We start from the raw sequence: 18709 nt of genomic DNA on the forward strand, positions 1-18709 counted from the left end.
TTGGATGGTATCATCCATATTTGACGATGGGGCCAGGTGACATCTGGTCCCTTATCACTTTTTTTTTCCCACGTCGGAAAGGGACGTGGGTTTGTTAAACACGAGGAAAATACATTTTCAAATCTTTCCGAGTCAATTCTCTCAGGGATTGTACATTAGGTTCATGTATTGTTTTTGTAAAAAAAAACAAAAAACAAAAAAAAAACGGATTTTCCGGATTATAAGGCACACCCGAAAGCCTTGATTTTCCATACACCTTATGTATGGAAAACATTAGAAAATACACTATTTATTGGGGGTGCGCCTTATACTCCGGTGCGCCTTATACAGCGGAAAATACATACATGTATATTTGGAAAACTTGTTTCATTCATTGAAGGTGCGCCTTATAGTCCGGTGCGCTTTATATATGGGAGTTTGAAAATACACAATTCATTAGGGGTCCACCTTATACTCTAGTGCGCCTTATACACCCAAAAATAGGGTAAATACAGAAATGTATATTTGGAAAACTTTTGTCAAGCAGTGAAGGTGCCCCTTACACTCCCATGCGTCATATATATGGAAAAAGTTTGAAAATACATCATTCACTGGGGGTACGCCTTATACTCCAGTGCACGTTATACACCGAAAAATACGGTAAATACATAAATGTATATTTGGAATACTTTTGTCATTCATTGCAGGTGCGCCTTATACTCCAGAAAATACAGTAAATAAATAGATGTATATTTGGAAAACTTTTGTCATTCATTGAAGGTGCAACCTTATACTCCGGTGCGCTATTTACACCAAAAAAATACGGTAAATACATAAAGATATACTATTTGGAAAACTTTTGTCATTCATTGGGTGTCCACCTTATGCTCCAGTGGGCCTTATACACAGGAAAATACGGTAATTACATAAATGTATATTTGGAATACTTTTGTCATTCATTGCGGGTGCGCCTTATACTCCAGAAAATACAGTAAATAAATAGATGTATATTTGGAAAACTTTTGTCATTCATTGAAGGTGCAACCTTATACTCCGGTGCGCTATTTACACCAAAAAATACGGTAAATACATAAAGATATACTATTTGGAAAACTTTTGTCATTCATTGGGGGTCCACCTTATGCTCCAGTGGGCTTTATACATGGGAAAATACGGTAATTACATAAATGTATATTTTGAATACTTTTGTCATTCATTGCGGGTGCGCCTTATACTCCAGAAAATACAGTAAATAAATACAGGTATATTTGGGAAACTTTTGTCCTTCATTGAAGGTGCAACCTTATACGCCAGTGTGCCATTTACACCAGAAAATACGGTAAATACATAAATGTATATTTGGAAAACATTTGTCATTGGGCGGGACTTTCTGCATCTGCCCAGTTCCGAGCTCATTTTGTGGCTGTTTTGGAACATTTTAAGTCATTTTTATTGGTGTTTTGCATTTGACTAAAAAAAGTTGTGGGTATTTTAGATGCTATCAAACGTTTTTCTGATGTCAGTTAGGAAAGAAAAAAAAATGGTGTCGGTTGTCCTTTAAGTGCACAGTAGAGTGAGTTAGCTGTGGGGAGGCGGGGCTTGTTCTAAAGAGTTTGCCGCTCTCGCAGGCGCTTCTCCGTCTTTTGACTGCATCGTTTCATTTTCATCGCCATCATCATCATCATCATTGTGACACGGCAACATGCCCAGCAAGAAGAAGAAGAATCAACGTCGCTTGAGGAGAGTGGTGAGTGACACGCATTCCACACGGCCAACAACATGTTCACCCATTGATATGATTCCAAAAAATGTGAAAAAATGTCAACATTTTTCCAACATAATAATAATAATAATACTAATACATTTGATTTCTAAGCGCCTTTCAAAGCTCTCAAGGTCACTTTACAGTCACAGGATAAAGTTTGTCTGTGGGTGAGCAGCGGCAGCCACATGCGCCAGCATTCATTCAACCCCGAAGTAACTCAAAAAGATAGAAAGCTAGCTCGCTAATGGATAGCAAATAAATAGCGAATAATAGATCACCAGATGGCCAACAGCTAGACAGCTTACAGGCAGTGATCTAGACAGCTAATAGCTAGCTAGCTAATGGATAGCCAATAAATAGCGAAGAATAGGTAGCCAGATAGCCAACAGCTAGACAGCTTACAGGCAGTCAGCTAGACAGCTAATAGCTAGATAGCAAATAAATAGCTAATAGATAGCCAACAACTAGACAGAGAGCTAGACAGCTAATAGCTAGATAGCAAATAAATAGCTAATAGATAGCCAACAACTAGACAGAGAGCTAGACAGCTAATAGCTTGCTAGCTAATGGATAGCAAATAAATAGCGACAGCTTACAGCCAGCTAGCTAGACAGCTAATAGCTAGCCAGTTAGCTAATGGATGGCTGATAAATAGCTAATAGATAGCCAACAGCCAGCCAGCTAATAGCTAAGTCGCTAAGTGTTTCTCTTTTGAGAGCTTAAAAAAATAAAAGATAATTGAAATGTCATAAATAGTGCACTGGAATGATCACTGGGATTTTTAGCGATTTTTGGGAGGTTTTGACCAAAAAAAAAACAATCAATTTTAGAATTTGATGATTTAAAAAGAAGCAAAAAAAATGGCGGCGCTTTGAATGTAAACAAGCTTTTATTGTGAAGTTCTTTTATTGAGGGAGGTAAGCGTTTCTATTTTGAGCTTGAAGAAAAAAAAACAAAAACAAAAGTGATGGATTAAGTGTAGAGGTTTAAATAGCCTGACATTCAGGAGGCTAGCTGGGGATGCTATCCTGTCCTGACCCCCGCTGGCCCCGCCCCCTCGTGACCCCTACCCTTCCCATGTCTGTAAATTCTTGCGAGCTTCCACACTGAGTCATGCTACCAAATCAGACATCGGCAATTGAGCCAAGATAAAGGAAGGATGAACGTTGGATGGGGGACAAGTCGAGTATTGAGTGGGAGGAATTTCGGATGGGGGGGAGGGGATGCTAAAAACTCCTCTTTTTTGGTTGGGGGGGTGACCATTAAACTAAAAAAAATACTCATTAATAATAATAATCATCATATTAATACATTTTATTTATACGCGCCGTTCAAAACTCTCAAGGTCACTTTACAGTCAGCTGATGTTTTTTTTTTGTGGGTGAGCAGCGACAACCACACGCGCCAGCGTTTACTCAACCCGGAAGACACTCGGCTAGAAAGCTCGGTAGCTAACAGATAGCTAGCTAGGCCTTCACTCAAGCGGAAGTAGCTCAGATAGAAAGCTAGCCAGCTAATAGACAGCTTATTCGATAACTAAGTAACTCGAATACAAAGCTAGCTAGCTAATAGATAGCTAACAGATAGCAAGCTCTGCCTTCGCTCAACCCGGAAGTAACTCGGATAGAAAGCTAGCTAGCTAATAGACAGCTAATTCGATAACTAAGTAACTCGGCTACAAAGCTAGCTAGCTAATAGATTGCTAACAGATAGCTAGCTACGCCTTCACTCAACCCGGAAGTAACTCAGATAGAAAGTTAGCTAGCTAATAGACAGCTAATTCGATAACTAAGTAACTCGGCTAACCCTGGCTGGCTATCTAGCTAGCTATCTCTTAGCTATTCAGCTATCTGGCTGGCTGGCGAGCGGTCTAGCCGGCTAGCTATTAGTTATCAATTGGCTAGCTAGCTAGCTTTCCATCTATTTGAGTTACTTCCGGGATGAGTGAACGGTGGCGCGTGTGGCTGCCACTGCTTTTGATTAAGCTAGCTGGCTCTCGCCTATGCGGTTTCTGCTGACCGTCGCACTTTCACGCTGGTCGCACCTGTCAGGACGCGTCGGGGTCTGACCGCTGGCATTGTGATGGAACCGGGCGAGGGGCTTTATTGATGTTATTGTTGGGTCTGGGATGGCTAACCATGTGGCGCCTAGCGTAGCGCGCCATGCTCACTATTCAGTTTTGGAAACTTCGACTCTTCCAAGTTGAATATAATAAAAATTAAAAAAAATAAAATAAAAAAATCGCTCCAGTGCCAGGGTTTTTGTCATTGTCACTCAAATTCCACAACCTACATGATAAATAATAAAATAGCGGATTTAAACTAAACCGTGAATGCAATTTTAAACAGATGAAAATGAGTTAATTCCTAAATGATATGGGTCTGGAGTTATTTGAGCTTGAAATGAGGGCGGATGTCCAAAATACAATGCAATACATATAGTACATATTGTTTTACGTCGCGCTTTAACAACAGCTAAAGCTGTAACAAAGCGCTAACATGGAAAAAAGGGAAATGCTGCCTCCATGTGGAAAATAAAAAACATCGCCAGAGGCCATGGCCAGCGCATTATCGGCACCCAAGCATGAAAAAAAGAAACAGCATTCAGGAATGGCGCTCTACGTCATCCTTTCAATTCCCGAATAATCATTTAGCGATTCAGACACACCTATAGAAGACATTTTGGTTTTTTTTTGTAAACATGGCAGTGGTTTGTTTTTACATTGGCGGTTCCATTTCCAGCAAAAGGAACGACAAGCACTAGAGGAGCGCAACAGCTGCAGCTCGCCAGCAGTCGCCTCCAAAGAACCAAAGAAGACGACCGAAAGGAGTACCGAGGTCCAACCTGAAGTGACCAAGCAGGTTAGGCCGGAAGTCCCCTCTGAGAAGCTGCCTGGAGACGCCAAACCAGAACCACAACCGGCAAATCAGGTAAGAAGATCTTCCGCAGAATGGAGCAAATGTGGTTTTTACAGACCCCCAAAGTGTTCGACTGGTATGAGTACTTAAAGGACAACCGACATCACTGTTTTGTTTCCTGACGTCAGAAAAACGTTTTATTTTATAGCATCTAAAATACCCAAAACACGCAGTATGATATTTTTAGTCAAGTGCAAAACACCAATAAAAATGACTTCAAGTGTCCAAAATCTGCAAAAAATTGAGCAGCGAATTGGGCATTTTCCCGCCCCCAGTCCCGCCCCCAGTTCGTGACGTCACTCCAAGACGTCTTGCATTGCTGGAGAATCAAAACAATGGCTTCAGATTCGGAGAAGATGCTTTCTTGTTACACTTCCAGTTATGAATATGATTCAAATAGTTCTGAAGAGGAAAGCATACATGTTTGCAATCGATTAAAGAATTTATTCCGTGCCATTTTGAGGCAACATTGGGGGGGAAAATGTAGCACTAAAAAAAGAGGCAGAAAATGGCGACAAAGCTCCGTGTAAGGAATTAATCAGCCCGTTTCCACAGGCTGATAAATTCCTTACATGGAGCTTTGTCGCCATCTTCTGCCTCTTTTTGGTGCAACACAAAGTTTTCAGACCAAACAAGTTCAGCAAAATATATTGACGTGATGGAAGTACTGCTACAATGTGTCCTTTTTTCGGTCAGGGGTGTTCCTTCAGTAACGTCACGTACGGACTCGTCACCAACTCAAAAACAAGACTTCCGGAATATTCAGCGCGAGTCTTAAAACGTAAAATATAGCTATATGCGGTGGAATCTTTTAAAATACTCTCAGTAGAAGTCACATGAAGCCATTTTACAAATTATGGACACAACCTGTCCGGAGACGTCGGTTGTCCTTTAAGTGTCATGTGGAAATGGTCCAGAGTCTTCCCTCTTCCGGTGAAACAATCAATAGATCTGGGAAGGTCGCGGTTAAGTTATGCTACACCAAAAAAGGGTCCAGAGGACGATGGTCGATTCGATAAATCTGACTTGAACGAACATCTACGTTTTATACCCGTTCGTTTAACCATTTGGGTATGTGAAGCTTCGCTAGGCCTAAATTAACGATGGATGCTAGCGAAATGGATGAATTATTGAATGTCACGTGATGGGAGGCTTGCAATTATTCACGTGGCCTCAAAAAACTCGGTCAGGGACGAGGTGTGGAGGGTGAGGGGCTTCTTCGCTACTCCCTGTGTAAAAACCGTCCCATTCGTCTACTTCCCGATGCCTTGGGAACCAAGATGTCTGAATTTTTGGCTGGGTGACTCACATTGGTCCTCTCCTCCACAGATTCAATGCAAAGCCTTGGTACCGGAACTTGCGGCAAGTAAGCCCTTTTCCGGAGCTAAACCAGAACCAGCAGGACCGAAAGTAGGACCCAAATCACGTCAGGAAGTGGTCTCCAATGCATCTGAATCAAAAACCGTGAAAAAGGAAGTGAAGCCAGTGGTCACTCGGGTACCAGAATTGATTAGGTGCACCCTTAACTCCCAACCAGTCACTGAAACGAAACCGGTCACTCAAGTGGAACCAAAATCTGGAGAACAGTTTGGAGCTAGTGTCTCACAAACGCTAAGCCCCACACTCAAATCAGAAAAAGTAATTCACGCAAAACCGGCCCTTAAGGCAGAATCAGATACAGTCCAGCAGGTTGTGGCTAATGTACCAGTGCTAAACCCAAAACCAGAACAGGTGGCGATCCAAAAGATGGTCCTGTGTTCCTCCCCACAACCGCTAGCTGAAGCAAAACTGGCCATGAAGGTGGATTCGGAGTCTGTGGAGCAGGTTGTCGCCACTGTACCAAAACTCATCGGTTGTACCTCTGACTCGGTAGCGACTTCTTGTGTTTCAAAACAAACAGAAGTCCCAGAACCCAAAAAGATCCCTAAACCAGAACCAGAACCAGTTGCTGGAGGACAACAAAGAGCAGAACAGGTCATCTGCAACTCCCCTGACCCAAAATCCGTTGTTAAACCAGAGCGCGACCATGTCTTGGTACCAAAACCAGAGCGTGTAGCTTGCATACCTCAACCAGAACAAGAACCAGAACCAAAGGTTGAAGCAGAACCTGTTCCCGTTAACATGGAAGCAGAACTTCTTAAAATCCATGAGGTGTGTATCTCAGTTCTCTCGACCAACGATTGCTAGATGCTTGGATGCTATTTTTTTGTTCTCCACCCTTCCAGGACACCGCGTCCTCCACTTTACAATGTCCCTCAGAAGACAGCAGCATAGGGTCTCGTCAGATTCATCTGGAATCAACCACGGTGAGGTGGAAGACACAGTCCATGCTATCAACAACGTAGCTGTCTTTTATCGGGTATGAACTGAAGACTGTGTGTTCAGGAAATACCATTGGATACAGCGACGAATGGTCCTCTGGTTCCAAAGGTCTCCAACGAAGGATAGTCCTGGTGAGTCTTTGTTCTTTGATACCAACCTAGCACGCTTGCAGGATAGCAAACATGATTCCTTGATACCAGTTTCCCTCGTTTCCTGGCTTGTAACCACTCTTCATAAGTACCGATGGACCTTACTGCCAGCCAGGAGCATCCTTCCTTCTCTGCGACCGGTTCTTCACAACTGTTTGTCTAATTCTTCAGAACTGTTTGTCTAATTTCCCAGCGAGCAACTTTTTGACTTCCATCCGACAGGCCTTTTTCTAATTAGCTTCTCCTCACTAAAGTTGCGGGTGCTAGAGCTGATCCTAGGTGTCTTTGTTTATCGGGGAGAACCTTGAACTTATCTTCTTTCAGATACTTCACGGTTATTTGGTGGTCTGGAAGATTTACTGCAGGTGAATCAGATGACCATTCTTTTGTTTTAGGTTCAGGGATTAAACCAGGAATTAGAGGGGACATCCAGGTTTTAAGTGCCTTGTGAGGTCTCCGGAGAACATCCCCGTTTGTACCCACTCCCTCTAAACCACTTCAAACCAAGGCCCAGCCAGCCATGCGGTGGAACCACCTCGTGGATCTTTCGGCATGCTAATTGAGAACCACAGAAGAAAAATATGCTACTCTCGTCTATCCACCAAAGATCTGGGGGATGTTCAGTCCCGGGCCTGGTGTACACCGAACAGTTTTGGGGTCTTAAACTGTGACAAAAAAACCAAGGCCTGGCCCAGATTTGCAATGTATTGATCACAATCAGATCAATTGATGGAAGCAAAGCTTATTTTGATCACTCGAGAACATCCCATTTCTGTTGTGAGCCTTCCAGATTCTTTTCTTCTAGTATCACACGAGTTTTCCTGTTATTGAGGGTTAGTTGGTTTTTCAACCTTTGGAATAAATCCATTAAACAAAAACCGTGTAACGTTCTGGTTCTGATTTTGTTTGTGTTTGTGAGACAGACAATATATAGCGTCAAACAAGCTGCAGCTAGCCACATGCTAACCAGTTAGCATTTCACTAACTAATGCATATTACACATCTATTTAATGTTGGCTCACATGTTCACTGAGGTTTACTTCAGCAAAGGCTGTACTTGGATATTTATAAGTACTCGAGTACAGTAGAGTAAAATGCTAATTCACATGTGGTAGCTAACAAAATGTTCTCATTGCATCGTTATATGTATAGCTATCTATTTGTCTATAGCTATCTATGTGTCTGTTATCTGGCTGGCTAGCTATCTGGCTATCTAGTGGATACCTAGGTAGCTATCTATTTGCTGTTTATTATCTATCTGATTGGCTATCTGTTAGCTATGTAATGATCTAGCAAGCCATCTGTTATCTATCCGGCCGGCTATCTGTTAGCTATCCGGCCGGCTATCTGTTAGCTACCTGGCCGGCTATCTGTTAGCTACCTGGCCGGCTATCTGTTAGCTACCTGGCCGGCTATTATATAGCTAGCTTTCTATCTATTTGAGTTATTCCGGGTTGAGTGACCGATGGCGCGTATGGCTGCCGCTGCTCACCCACAGCAAAATAACTTATCCTGTGATTGTGAAGTGACCTTGAGAGTTTTGAAAGGCACTTAGAAATGAAATGTATTATTATTATTATTAGCTTCGGGAAGCGCAGCCCGTTAGCTAACTAGTGTAAAATAGACCCTGAAAAGCAAAATAGATCCTAAAAGTGTGCTCAGTCAGTCAACGCCTTATTTCCCTCTGAACATTTATTTTTTTTGCGACATTCGTTCTTTTAGACAACAAAACACTGTATTGATTTTTATGGTTATACTGTCAAAAAAAAGATGTAGAACAACAAGGATATATATAATGTATGTATTTGTAAAAAGCACATTCATATTAATAAGCTCTGGAATGAAATCAAAGGTCCCCCATACACCTTCTAAAACAGGTGAAAATCTAACATGTTTTTTTTCTCAATTCATATTTTTTTTTAAATCAGGCATGAATAGAATATAAAAAAAGACGAATAATAACAATAATAATAAATAATAAAGTGATTGGATTGGTCCATGAGGTAAAAATGTGAAGTAAAACAAAAGCTAATTAACAACAGTGTGTGATGTTATTTTTAGGGAACAAAAAACACGCACGCGCCACTCAAATATCATCTTCACAAAGCCACTTGATGGATGTATTAGTAATAATTCCACACGCGTTAGCCTCGATTGTTCAAATATTAGCAAACGCTGCTAACAAGCTCGAGATGTCATACGTGTGCTTCGAATCAGGCTAGCTTATCAACTTCATTCGATTCATGATCGGGTTGTTAGCGTCACAGTGTAGTTTCGATGCTATGCCTGGCTAGCATGACTATTTAGGCTAATTTGGTTGGGGAATTAGCTAACGATACGCTACCTTTCAAAATTAACAACTTCATAGTCGGACTGAATCGATGATGGCATAGCACGAGGCTAACCACATGATTTAAAACCCCTGATTGGTGGGGTGCGTGATGTCAGTGAGTTAGCTTAGCATGATGCTAACCGCATGTACAATTTCCTTTATTATGCCAATACGGTAAGCTTTGTAACATGAAGCCGACCTCTTCCCCCCAACTTCACAAGCTTGATAGTAGTTAGCGGTAGCATATTATGGCGATAAATGAATCTTCTCTATCCTCCATCTTGAGGAGCCTTATTGTTAGCCATGTAGCATAGCACGAATGGAGGACGAAAATTAATAAAAGCTGCTCTTTTATTTATTCTTTTTTTTTGCGTGGATGATTTTTTTTTGTTTTGTTGTTTTTTTTTTTTTGGTCAAAAATTAACGCGACGCTAAGAAGCGCGTTGACGAGTGCTAGCGTGTCATCATAGTAAGTGGCAGACGCATCATCACATTGTTTTTGGCAGCCATTTTGTTAGGCTTGTCTGCAATACTGACAGACACCGCCAGACGTAGGAGATGTTAGCATTTTAGCACATAGCCATTTTTTTTCTTGTAAAAGTCATTACGATTTCTCAGCGTTCGGGAATTCCTCCATCTCATCCCGATTTTCACTCCTATGGAGTTTAGAGATAGCGAAGGGAGTGAAAGAAGCTGTGCAAGACCTCGTCACCCCGCAAAAAAAGAAGGCCCAATGTGGGCTCAGTCTCGTCCAATCAGGCTTCAAGAGGGGTCTGCGTATGGTCAAATGTGTGTGTGTGTGTGTGTGATTTTTCTTGATTTTCCTACTAAAAAAGCGCTTTGGATCCCTGGTTCTCAAATTCTGACCAGGCGTCGTTCAGCTCCATGAAGATCATCTTAGCGTAGTCCTCATATGGTTTGCCGGTCGCCTGAAGGGGGCGCCATTGAGTAAACAAAGGGGAGGAAAGGGGGTGTGTGAGTAATAATAATAATAATACAGTGATGCCTTGGCTTACGAACCTAGTTGGTTTCCAGAGTGTGTAAGGTGAAAAGTGTGTATCTCAAAAATTAATTTCCCATCAGAAACCATTAAAATGAGAATAATCCATTCCGAGGTCCCCATAATACATTATTTTCTACTTTGTAAGTCTTAAAACTACACAAAATATACCTTATTTTATGTATAATAAATGTGCTATTGTGTTATAATTGAAGAAATAAAATGTACAGTAGAATAAAGTCATTTTATTGACCTTTGTGATGGTCGCTGATGGCTTGATGGAATGGATAGCTTTTTGCATAAAATGTCGGAAGGAACTCCAGGTTGTACATCTTAGAAGTTTTGATACTGCAACAGCAACGGATGCAGGCAGACACACGAGAAACTTGTAAATTGTACAAAAGACTTGCGCGGGTTATTTGTGGAGCCTGATTGATGGGTTATTTTAACCTTGTAGTCTACACTCTGCCTTTGAACTTATTAATAAAGTTGAAACGAGTCCAAATTTCACTGTTTTCTATCCATTTTCTCACCATTTCACTTTTGTTTTTTTGTTTCAAGCTCTGTCGTCTCCCTTTCATGTGTGTGTGTGAGAGCGTGTGTTTCTATTTCTGTAACTCCTCCCCCCCGCTCACTGCTGCGTGTGTCCCCTCCCTCCTCTACCACGGATCTTGACCAATCACGTGTGGCTTTAACCGAAGACTAGGTGCGGGGAATAGAGGGGAAAAAAAACACGGCTGCCATTTCAGGAGTTCCAAGAAGCGGCTCGTTCGCCAACGACACATCATTCGTTGTGGCGCTCAGTTTGTTTCCCGAAAAATAGTTCGTATGGCAAGATTATATTCTCGCGAATTTAACATTCGTTGCTGAAGTATCATTGTACGTGTGTCGAGGCGGTGTGTGTCCAAAGCGTACCTTATCAGGATGGACCACCAGGACGGCCTTCCTGTAGAACTTCTTCACCTGGTCCGGCGTGACCAGGTCGGCCATGCCCACCGGCCTCCAGCGGGTTTCGCCTTCCCACAACACCGTGTGCAACGTGGAGAGCAGCGCCCGGATGTTCCTCTCCTTGCCCTCGATCCAGTCTAAGATCTAATGCAGGACAAAATGTCGGACAGGTCGAGGAACTCACCGAAAGAATCGGCAAATCGTACAAGGTGCAAAAAAATATATATATATATATATTTTTTTTTTTTATCGACAAATTAATTTCTAGGTTTCTTAAATAATCAGCAATGGAACACAGGCTTGGTTTATCATCAGAAGAACTAAGACAAGGGCATGGAAAAAAAAATCCTACTGGACCCTTCACATCCTGCCCACCACCTTTTCGAGTGACTCCCTTCAGGCAGGCGCTACCGAAACATGCGCGCTAAATCCAGCAGACATTTCAACATACTGAACAATCTAATAATAATAATAATAATAAATAACACATTTGATTTCTACGCGCCTTTCAAAACTCTCAAGGTCACTTTATAGTCACTGGATCAGTTTTTCTATGGGTGAGCAGCGGCGGCCACACGTGCCAGCGTTCACTCAACCCGAAAGTAGAAAACTAGCTGGCTACTTTTTCTCGTCTAAAAACGCAGTATTGATCGAAAAATTAGAATGAAAACTACATTATTATTGTTATTATTATTATTATTATTATAAATAACGCTATGGTGAATAGTGTGTGTGGCAGCCAATTGCGGTAACGCATCTTCTCCGAATCTGAAGCCATTGTTTTGATTCTGGAGCAAGGCAGTTTGTGAAGGAGCATCCTGGCGTGACGTCACGAACAAGGGGGCGGGACTTTTTGAACTTCCCCAGCTCCGAGCGCATTTTGTGGCAGTTTTGGGATACTTGAAGTCATTTTATTGGCATTTGACTAAAAATATCAGCCTGTGTGTTTTGGCTATTTTAGATGCTATAAAACGTTTTTCTGATGTCAGTTAGGAAACAAAAAAAATGGTGTCGGTTGTCCTTTAAGCTAGCATATGAAAGAAAAATGGCCGTATGGGGACAAAATGTCCACATTGACGGGAGCGCATCCATACCTGCAGTTTGAGGGGATCCATTTCCTTTGTGATCTCCTCCCTTCTCATTTCCGCGATGGTCCTGGGCCCTTTTTTATCCATTTTGGAAGAAAAGCCCTGAGTCGAAAGCAGGTCCCCAAAGTCGTCCTCCGTGACCTTGGGCTTCGGGCCTTGCGTGGTGACAACGCAAAGTAGCGGGAAAGAAAAGAGTTTTTCGGATGATATTTGCTACCCGAACGCTAGCCGGGACGGCGGAGGAAAATACCGAATCCAGGAGGTCGCACGCCCCTCTCCTCGCGACCGCCGATGACGCTGGGGAAGTTCAAGTTATAATTGGGCTTGCTGGAAGATGGCGGCGGCGCTGCCGGTGGCGCTTTGGACGCCGATGCCGACTGCCAGGGTTTGTTGTGGCCCTGGGGGGGTTTGCCGCCTTGCCAGGAGCCTTGAGGCTTCGCCGAAGAGGAGGACGGTGGAGCCTTGGTAGGCCCGGAGAAGTTATTGGTGTTCGAACCTGGAACCAAAACGGTTTGAGCGCTTTATTTAGACGCGTTCGCTTCAAAAGTACACCCGGCAATTCCGTTTTAGCATTTTTAATCATAATAATATTGCTGCTGTGGACTGCAAAATTTCCCATTGCAGGACGAATAAAGGTATTCTGATTCTGATTCTGATTCATTTATAAGTGCATTTCAAAACTCTCAAGGTCCCTTTACAGTCACAGGATACGTTTTTCAGTGGGTGAGCAGCAGCAACCCGGAAAGAACTCAAATAGATAGGAAGCTAGCTAGCTAGTTAATAACTCAAATAGATAGAAAGCTAGCTAGCTAGCTAATAACTCAAATAGATAGAAAGCTCGCTAGCTAGCTAATAACTTAAAGAGATAGAAAGCTAGCTAGCTAGCTAATAACTCAAATAGATAGAAAGCTACCTGGCGAGCTAATAAATGAAATAGATAGAAAGCTAGCTAGCTAATCACTCAAATAGATAGCAAGCTAGCTAGCTAAAAACTGAAATAAATAGAAAGCTAGCTAGCTAGCTAATACCTCAAATAGATAGAAAGCTAGCGAGCTAATAACTCAAATAGAAAGATGGCTAATAACTCAAATAGATAGAAGGCTAGTTAGCGAGCTAATAACTCAAATAGATAGAAAGCTAGCTAGCTAGCTAATAACACAAATAGAAAGCTAGCTGGCTAGCTGATAACTCAAATAGATAGAAAGCTAGCTAGCTAACTAATAACTCAAACAGATAGAAAGCTAGCTGGCTAGCTAATTACTGAAATAGATAGAATGCCTGCCATGCATGTTTTTGGAATGTGAGAGGAAACCGGAGGACCCGGAGAAAATCCACACAGGCCTATGAACTAATCGATGCAAAAATAATCTTAATATAATCATATATATATATATATATATATATATATATATATATATATATATATATATATATATATATATATATATAGCTATAAAGATAATAGCTAGCCTGCTAAATAGCCAGCATATAGATGGCAAGTTAGACAGCTAGCAAGTAGATAGCAAGAAAAAAAAAATACTTTCAAGTATAACATCCGGCAATGACGAATACATTTTTATCATACAGAATGAATTGTATGATAACGTCGTTGCAGTGAAGCGTATCGGACATGACGGCTCTGAAATTCAAAGGGAAGGCTGAATATTTACTCGTTAAATTGGAGCCCAGGTTGGCCAAATCGGCAAAGGGATCGAAGGTCTGAGATTTAGTCTTGTTGACGGACGACATACTGGAAGCTGCAATCACACAAAAGGTGGCCTTGAAACAATAAACAAACACGCATGATGTTATTTTAACTCATTCACTGCCAGATGTGCGAAAAACGCGTCCACGCAAGTGCCAGGGTTTTTGTCATTGTCACTCGAATTCCAAGACCCACAGAATATTGAGTTTACGCACTACATAAACATTTAGTACAGCGTTACAAACCTGAGCCTCTCTTCTTTCATTAGAAAAAAAAAAGAGTTAATTCCTAAATGATATGGTTCTGGAGTTATATGAGCTTGAAATGGGGGACATTTTTTGACATTTTTGTTGTCTATTTTCGCTCTATGCCTCAACTTTCTTTCATCGCGTTTAGCTTTATTTGTATTTCTTTTTTCCCCTTTTCGATTCTTTCTATTCATCAAGCTATCCAACTATCTAGCTAGCAAGTTAGCTAACGAGCTATCTATTTCTGAGTAAGCTCTCAGTCGTACAGGAGTGGTCCATCGATGAAAAGGTTTCTTCAGCCGTCGTCTGTACAAATTTGAAGGTGTCGGACGTTTCGCGCTTCTCATCCAAGAGGCTTCGTCAGCGAACGAAAATTTGCCGGTAGTTTTGGCCATATATATATATATATATATATATATATATATATATATATATATATATATATATATATATATATATATATATATATATATATATATCCCTTTAAGAGATGACGGCTGAAGAAACCTATCTAGCTAACTATCTAGCTACCTACTTAGCTGGCTACCTACCTACTTACCTACCTAGCTACCTACTTAGCTACCTACCTACCAACCTACCTCCCCACCTAACTAGCTACCTACCTACCTAGCTATCTATCTAGCTAGCTATTTTATCAATTAGCTGGCCAGCTAGCTTGCTATCTATTTGAGTTACTTCCAGGTTGAGTGACGGCAGGCGCATGTGGCTGCCGCTGCTCACCCACAGAAAAACGTATCCTCTATAAAGTGACCTTGAGAGTTTTGAAAGGCGCTTATAAATGAAATGTATTATTATTATTCGACATATTGATTTATATAGCGCTTTAACGAACAGCTGAAGCTGGAACGAAGCGCTAACATGGAAAAAACAGAAATGCTGCCCCCTTGTGGAAGGGAAAAAAAATATTGCCAGAGGCCATGGCCAGCGCTTTATCAGCACCCAAAAGAAGAAAAATAATAATACAAAACCCGGCCAAATTCAGGAATGGCGCTCTACGTCATTTCCAATACCCGAAGAAATTTGTGAATGGCAGTGAATGAGTTAACGCATGACGGCTGTCTTTACCGGCGTTGACGTAGGCCGGCCTGCCGGCGGCGGCGCTCACGCTTGCTGACGTGCTCGCCGCCCAGCTGTCCCACCCGCCCAGGAGGTCCGGGTGGCTAGCTGACGACGTCATCTTCGGAGCGCTGTTTACTAACTTACCTGACGGCAAGTGGGAATACAAAAACGTTGATGTTAGCGGCAAAATTGGCGTTTTCGTGTTGACTATGTTTGTCAAAGTCATCTCTCATAGCATATTTGACAATAAAGCTGACTTTGACAATGCTGGGGGTGGGGGCGGGACTTACTGAGGTCAAAGAGGCTGGCGTTGGATGGCGCAGCCGCTTTGCCCGGCGCCAAACTCTCGGAACCCATCAGGTCGCCGAACAGGTCGGGGCCGGAGGCTTGTCGCGACGAGCCCATCCCTGAGCTGGAGACCATCCCGAATGGGTCAAACGGGTCGCTCATGGCTGCCGCCGGGAAAAAAAAAAAAAAAAAAAAACACACACACACACACACACACACACACACACACACAAAAACACAGCACGCCATGAATATTTACTTTCGACATCAAACATCATCATAATTAAAGGACAACCGACACCTCCGGACAAGTTGGATCAGTATCAATCTGAATGCTAAACACCATTATACGTTTTTCAAAATTAACTAATTCATCAATTTATTAACACACAATTAATTAAAAAGTTATGATTAATCATTTAATTAATTAATTAACAAGTTATGAATTAATCATTAAATTAAGTCATCATTTAATTAATTAATTATGTAATTAATCCGTGAATTAATCATTTAATTAATTATTTCACGAATTAATTAATTCACAAATTTATTAATTACATTATTAATTAAATTATTAATTAATTAAACCATTGTTTAATTAATTAAATGGATAATTGCTTAATTAATTAATTACTTAAATGATTAATTCCTTAATTAAATGATTAATTCATAACTTGTTAATTACATGATTAATTCATAACTTGTTAATTAATTAATTAATGAAATGATTAATTCATAACTTGTTAATTAATTGTATGTTAATAAATTGATTAATTAAAATGTCCTTCCTTCTTACCCGCCCCCATTAGCTCTTGGCGGCTACTCTTCACAAGCAAACGATACACTGTAAAAAGGCCGATACCGATATGTGATATCAGCACAGTTCAGTATCAATCTGAATGCTAAAAACCCTTGTATGGTTTTCAAAATTAACAATTTAATCAATTAAATAATGAACAAGTAATTAATTAAATTAATTACATTTATTAAATTAAAGTAAGTCATGATTTAATTAATTAACTAGTTAGTCTGTTAGTTTGTTGGCTAATTAATTAATTATTAATATTTAAAATATGCTCTTGGTGGCTACGATTCACAAGCAACCGATAGAAACACTAAAAAGGTCGATATCGATATGCGATATCAGCACAGTTCGGTATCAATCTGAATGCTAAACACCCTTCTACGGTTTTCAAAATTAACTATTTCATCAAATAATTAATTAACAAGTAATGAATTAGTTATTTAATTAATGATCAATGCATTCATTATATTAATTAATAAGTTGCTTAATCCTTCCTACCTACTACCCTTAGCTCTTGGTGGCTAATATTCACAAGCAACCGATACACCGCTAATAGGCCGATAGCGATAGGTGATATCACCATGGTTCGGTATCAATCTGAATTCTAAACATCCTTGTACGTTTTTCAAAATTTTAGATATCATTATTATTATTTTTTTTATAATATGTGACCTCATTTTCTAGGAAAAAAGTTCAAACCAGCATTGGCCAAAAAAAAAAATTGGCGTGCTTGAACAAAAAGTAGCTTACGCTTGGAGCCGCCGAAGAAGAGATCCTCCTGGGTGGCCGCCGTGTGTCCATCAGGTGGCGCAAAGATATCGTTGAGGAGGTCGCCATGGCTGGCCGAGGCCTTCAGGCCAGCGCAGGAGCTCGTCGGCGCTTGGGGTTCGGAGTTCAGCCCTAAGAGGTCGGCCGTGTCTTCAGCGGGCGGGTCCTCGGCGACAGGAGGCGGAGTCTGCGTTTGTAAAAATCTTTACTGTGATGTTAGCTTGTCGCGTGTCGTTGTTTTCGTTCTGCCTTGTTCAATAAGCATCTTTTTGCTATTTATTCGCTATCTGGCTGGCTAGCGAGCTATTACTTATATCGCTATCTAGCTAGCTGGCTATCTATTAGCTATCTATTGGCTATCGATTTGCTAGCTATGTATTTGAGTTTCTTCCGGGTTGAGTGAACGCTGGCATGTGTGGCTGCCGCTGCTCACTCACAGAAAAACGGATCCTGTGACTGTAAAATGGCCTTGAGAGTTTTGAAAGGCGCTTAGAAATTAAATGTAAGATTATTATTATCATTATTATCATGAACGCTGGAGCGTGTGGCTGCCGCTGCTCACCCACAGAAAAACGTATCCTGTGACTGAAAAGTAACCTTGAGAGTTTTTAAAGGCGCTTATAAATGAAATTTATTATTATTATTATTATTATCATGAACGCTGGCGTGTGTGGCTGCCGCTGCTCACTCACAGAAAAACGGATCCTGTAACTGAAAAGTGACCTTGAGAGTTTTGAAGGGCGCTTATAAATGAAATGTATTATTATTATTATTATTATAAAAACTGGATCCATCTTTCCAAAACGGGTGTGTTTGCCACAACTGTCTCGCTATCTAGCTAGTTCTCTAGCTGGCTACTCAGCTAGCTATTTAGCTACCTAGCTATCTAACTGGCTAGCTATCTAGGTGGCTTCCAAGCTAACTATCTATTTGCTATCTATTATCTAACTAGCGAGCTGGCTATCTCTTAGTTATCTATTAGCTAGCTAACTTTCTCGTTATAATGGGTTGAGCTGGTGCGTGTGGCTGCCGCTGCTCACCCGCAGAAAAACCGATCCTGTGACTGTAAAGTGACCTTGAGATTTTTGAAAGGCGCTTCGAAATCAAATGTATTATTCATTTTAGGTGTAATGCATACGCCGGCCACTGGGTGGCGTCATACTGTTTAGTTTGATGCTAAATTTGAATGAAGGAGAAGGCTAAAGATCTTGCTTTCGGCAACACATTTGACACACATTTGTTTTTCTGCGCAAAATTTGACTCCTGCGGCTTTTCATCGGGTGAGCTTAGCGGTTCGCAGTCACGACTTTAGAT

The 18709-nt window shown here is 41.2% G+C and overlaps 2 protein-coding genes across 2 annotated transcripts in view; one reads left to right on the forward strand and one right to left on the reverse strand.

Annotated features, from left to right (window-relative positions):
- The first annotated feature begins 1569 nt into the window (after positions 1-1569).
- On the forward strand, positions 1570-8011 carry LOC148898666 (uncharacterized). The gene is made up of 6 exons (XM_088993471.1): positions 1570-1726; positions 4486-4674; positions 5992-6813; positions 6888-6968; positions 7048-7115; positions 7529-8011. Exons 1-5 carry the CDS (start codon positions 1682-1684, stop codon positions 7108-7110), a joined length of 1200 nt encoding a protein of 399 aa, XP_088849597.1. The 5' UTR covers positions 1570-1681; the 3' UTR covers positions 7111-7115; positions 7529-8011.
- A 909-nt stretch (positions 8012-8920) lies between these two features.
- The window catches only part of gak (cyclin G associated kinase), a 32353-nt gene continuing 22564 nt past the window's right edge, over positions 8921-18709 (reverse strand). The window contains exons 22-29 of the mRNA XM_088993472.1: positions 17378-17582; positions 15825-15986; positions 15541-15678; positions 14172-14258; positions 12752-12997; positions 12508-12656; positions 11381-11557; positions 8921-10394 (exon numbers count right to left, since the gene is read on the reverse strand). Of these exons, the coding sequence (XP_088849598.1) occupies positions 10293-10394; positions 11381-11557; positions 12508-12656; positions 12752-12997; positions 14172-14258; positions 15541-15678; positions 15825-15986; positions 17378-17582 (1266 nt within the window). The 3' untranslated portion in view covers positions 8921-10292. The remainder of the gene's footprint in view (positions 10395-11380; positions 11558-12507; positions 12657-12751; positions 12998-14171; positions 14259-15540; positions 15679-15824; positions 15987-17377; positions 17583-18709) is intronic.

Source organism: Hippocampus bargibanti, linkage group LG04 (assembly GCF_051943395.1).
Source record: "Hippocampus bargibanti isolate YZ-2025 linkage group LG04, ASM5194339v1, whole genome shotgun sequence".
Classification (NCBI taxonomy): Eukaryota; Metazoa; Chordata; class Actinopteri; order Syngnathiformes; family Syngnathidae; genus Hippocampus; species Hippocampus bargibanti.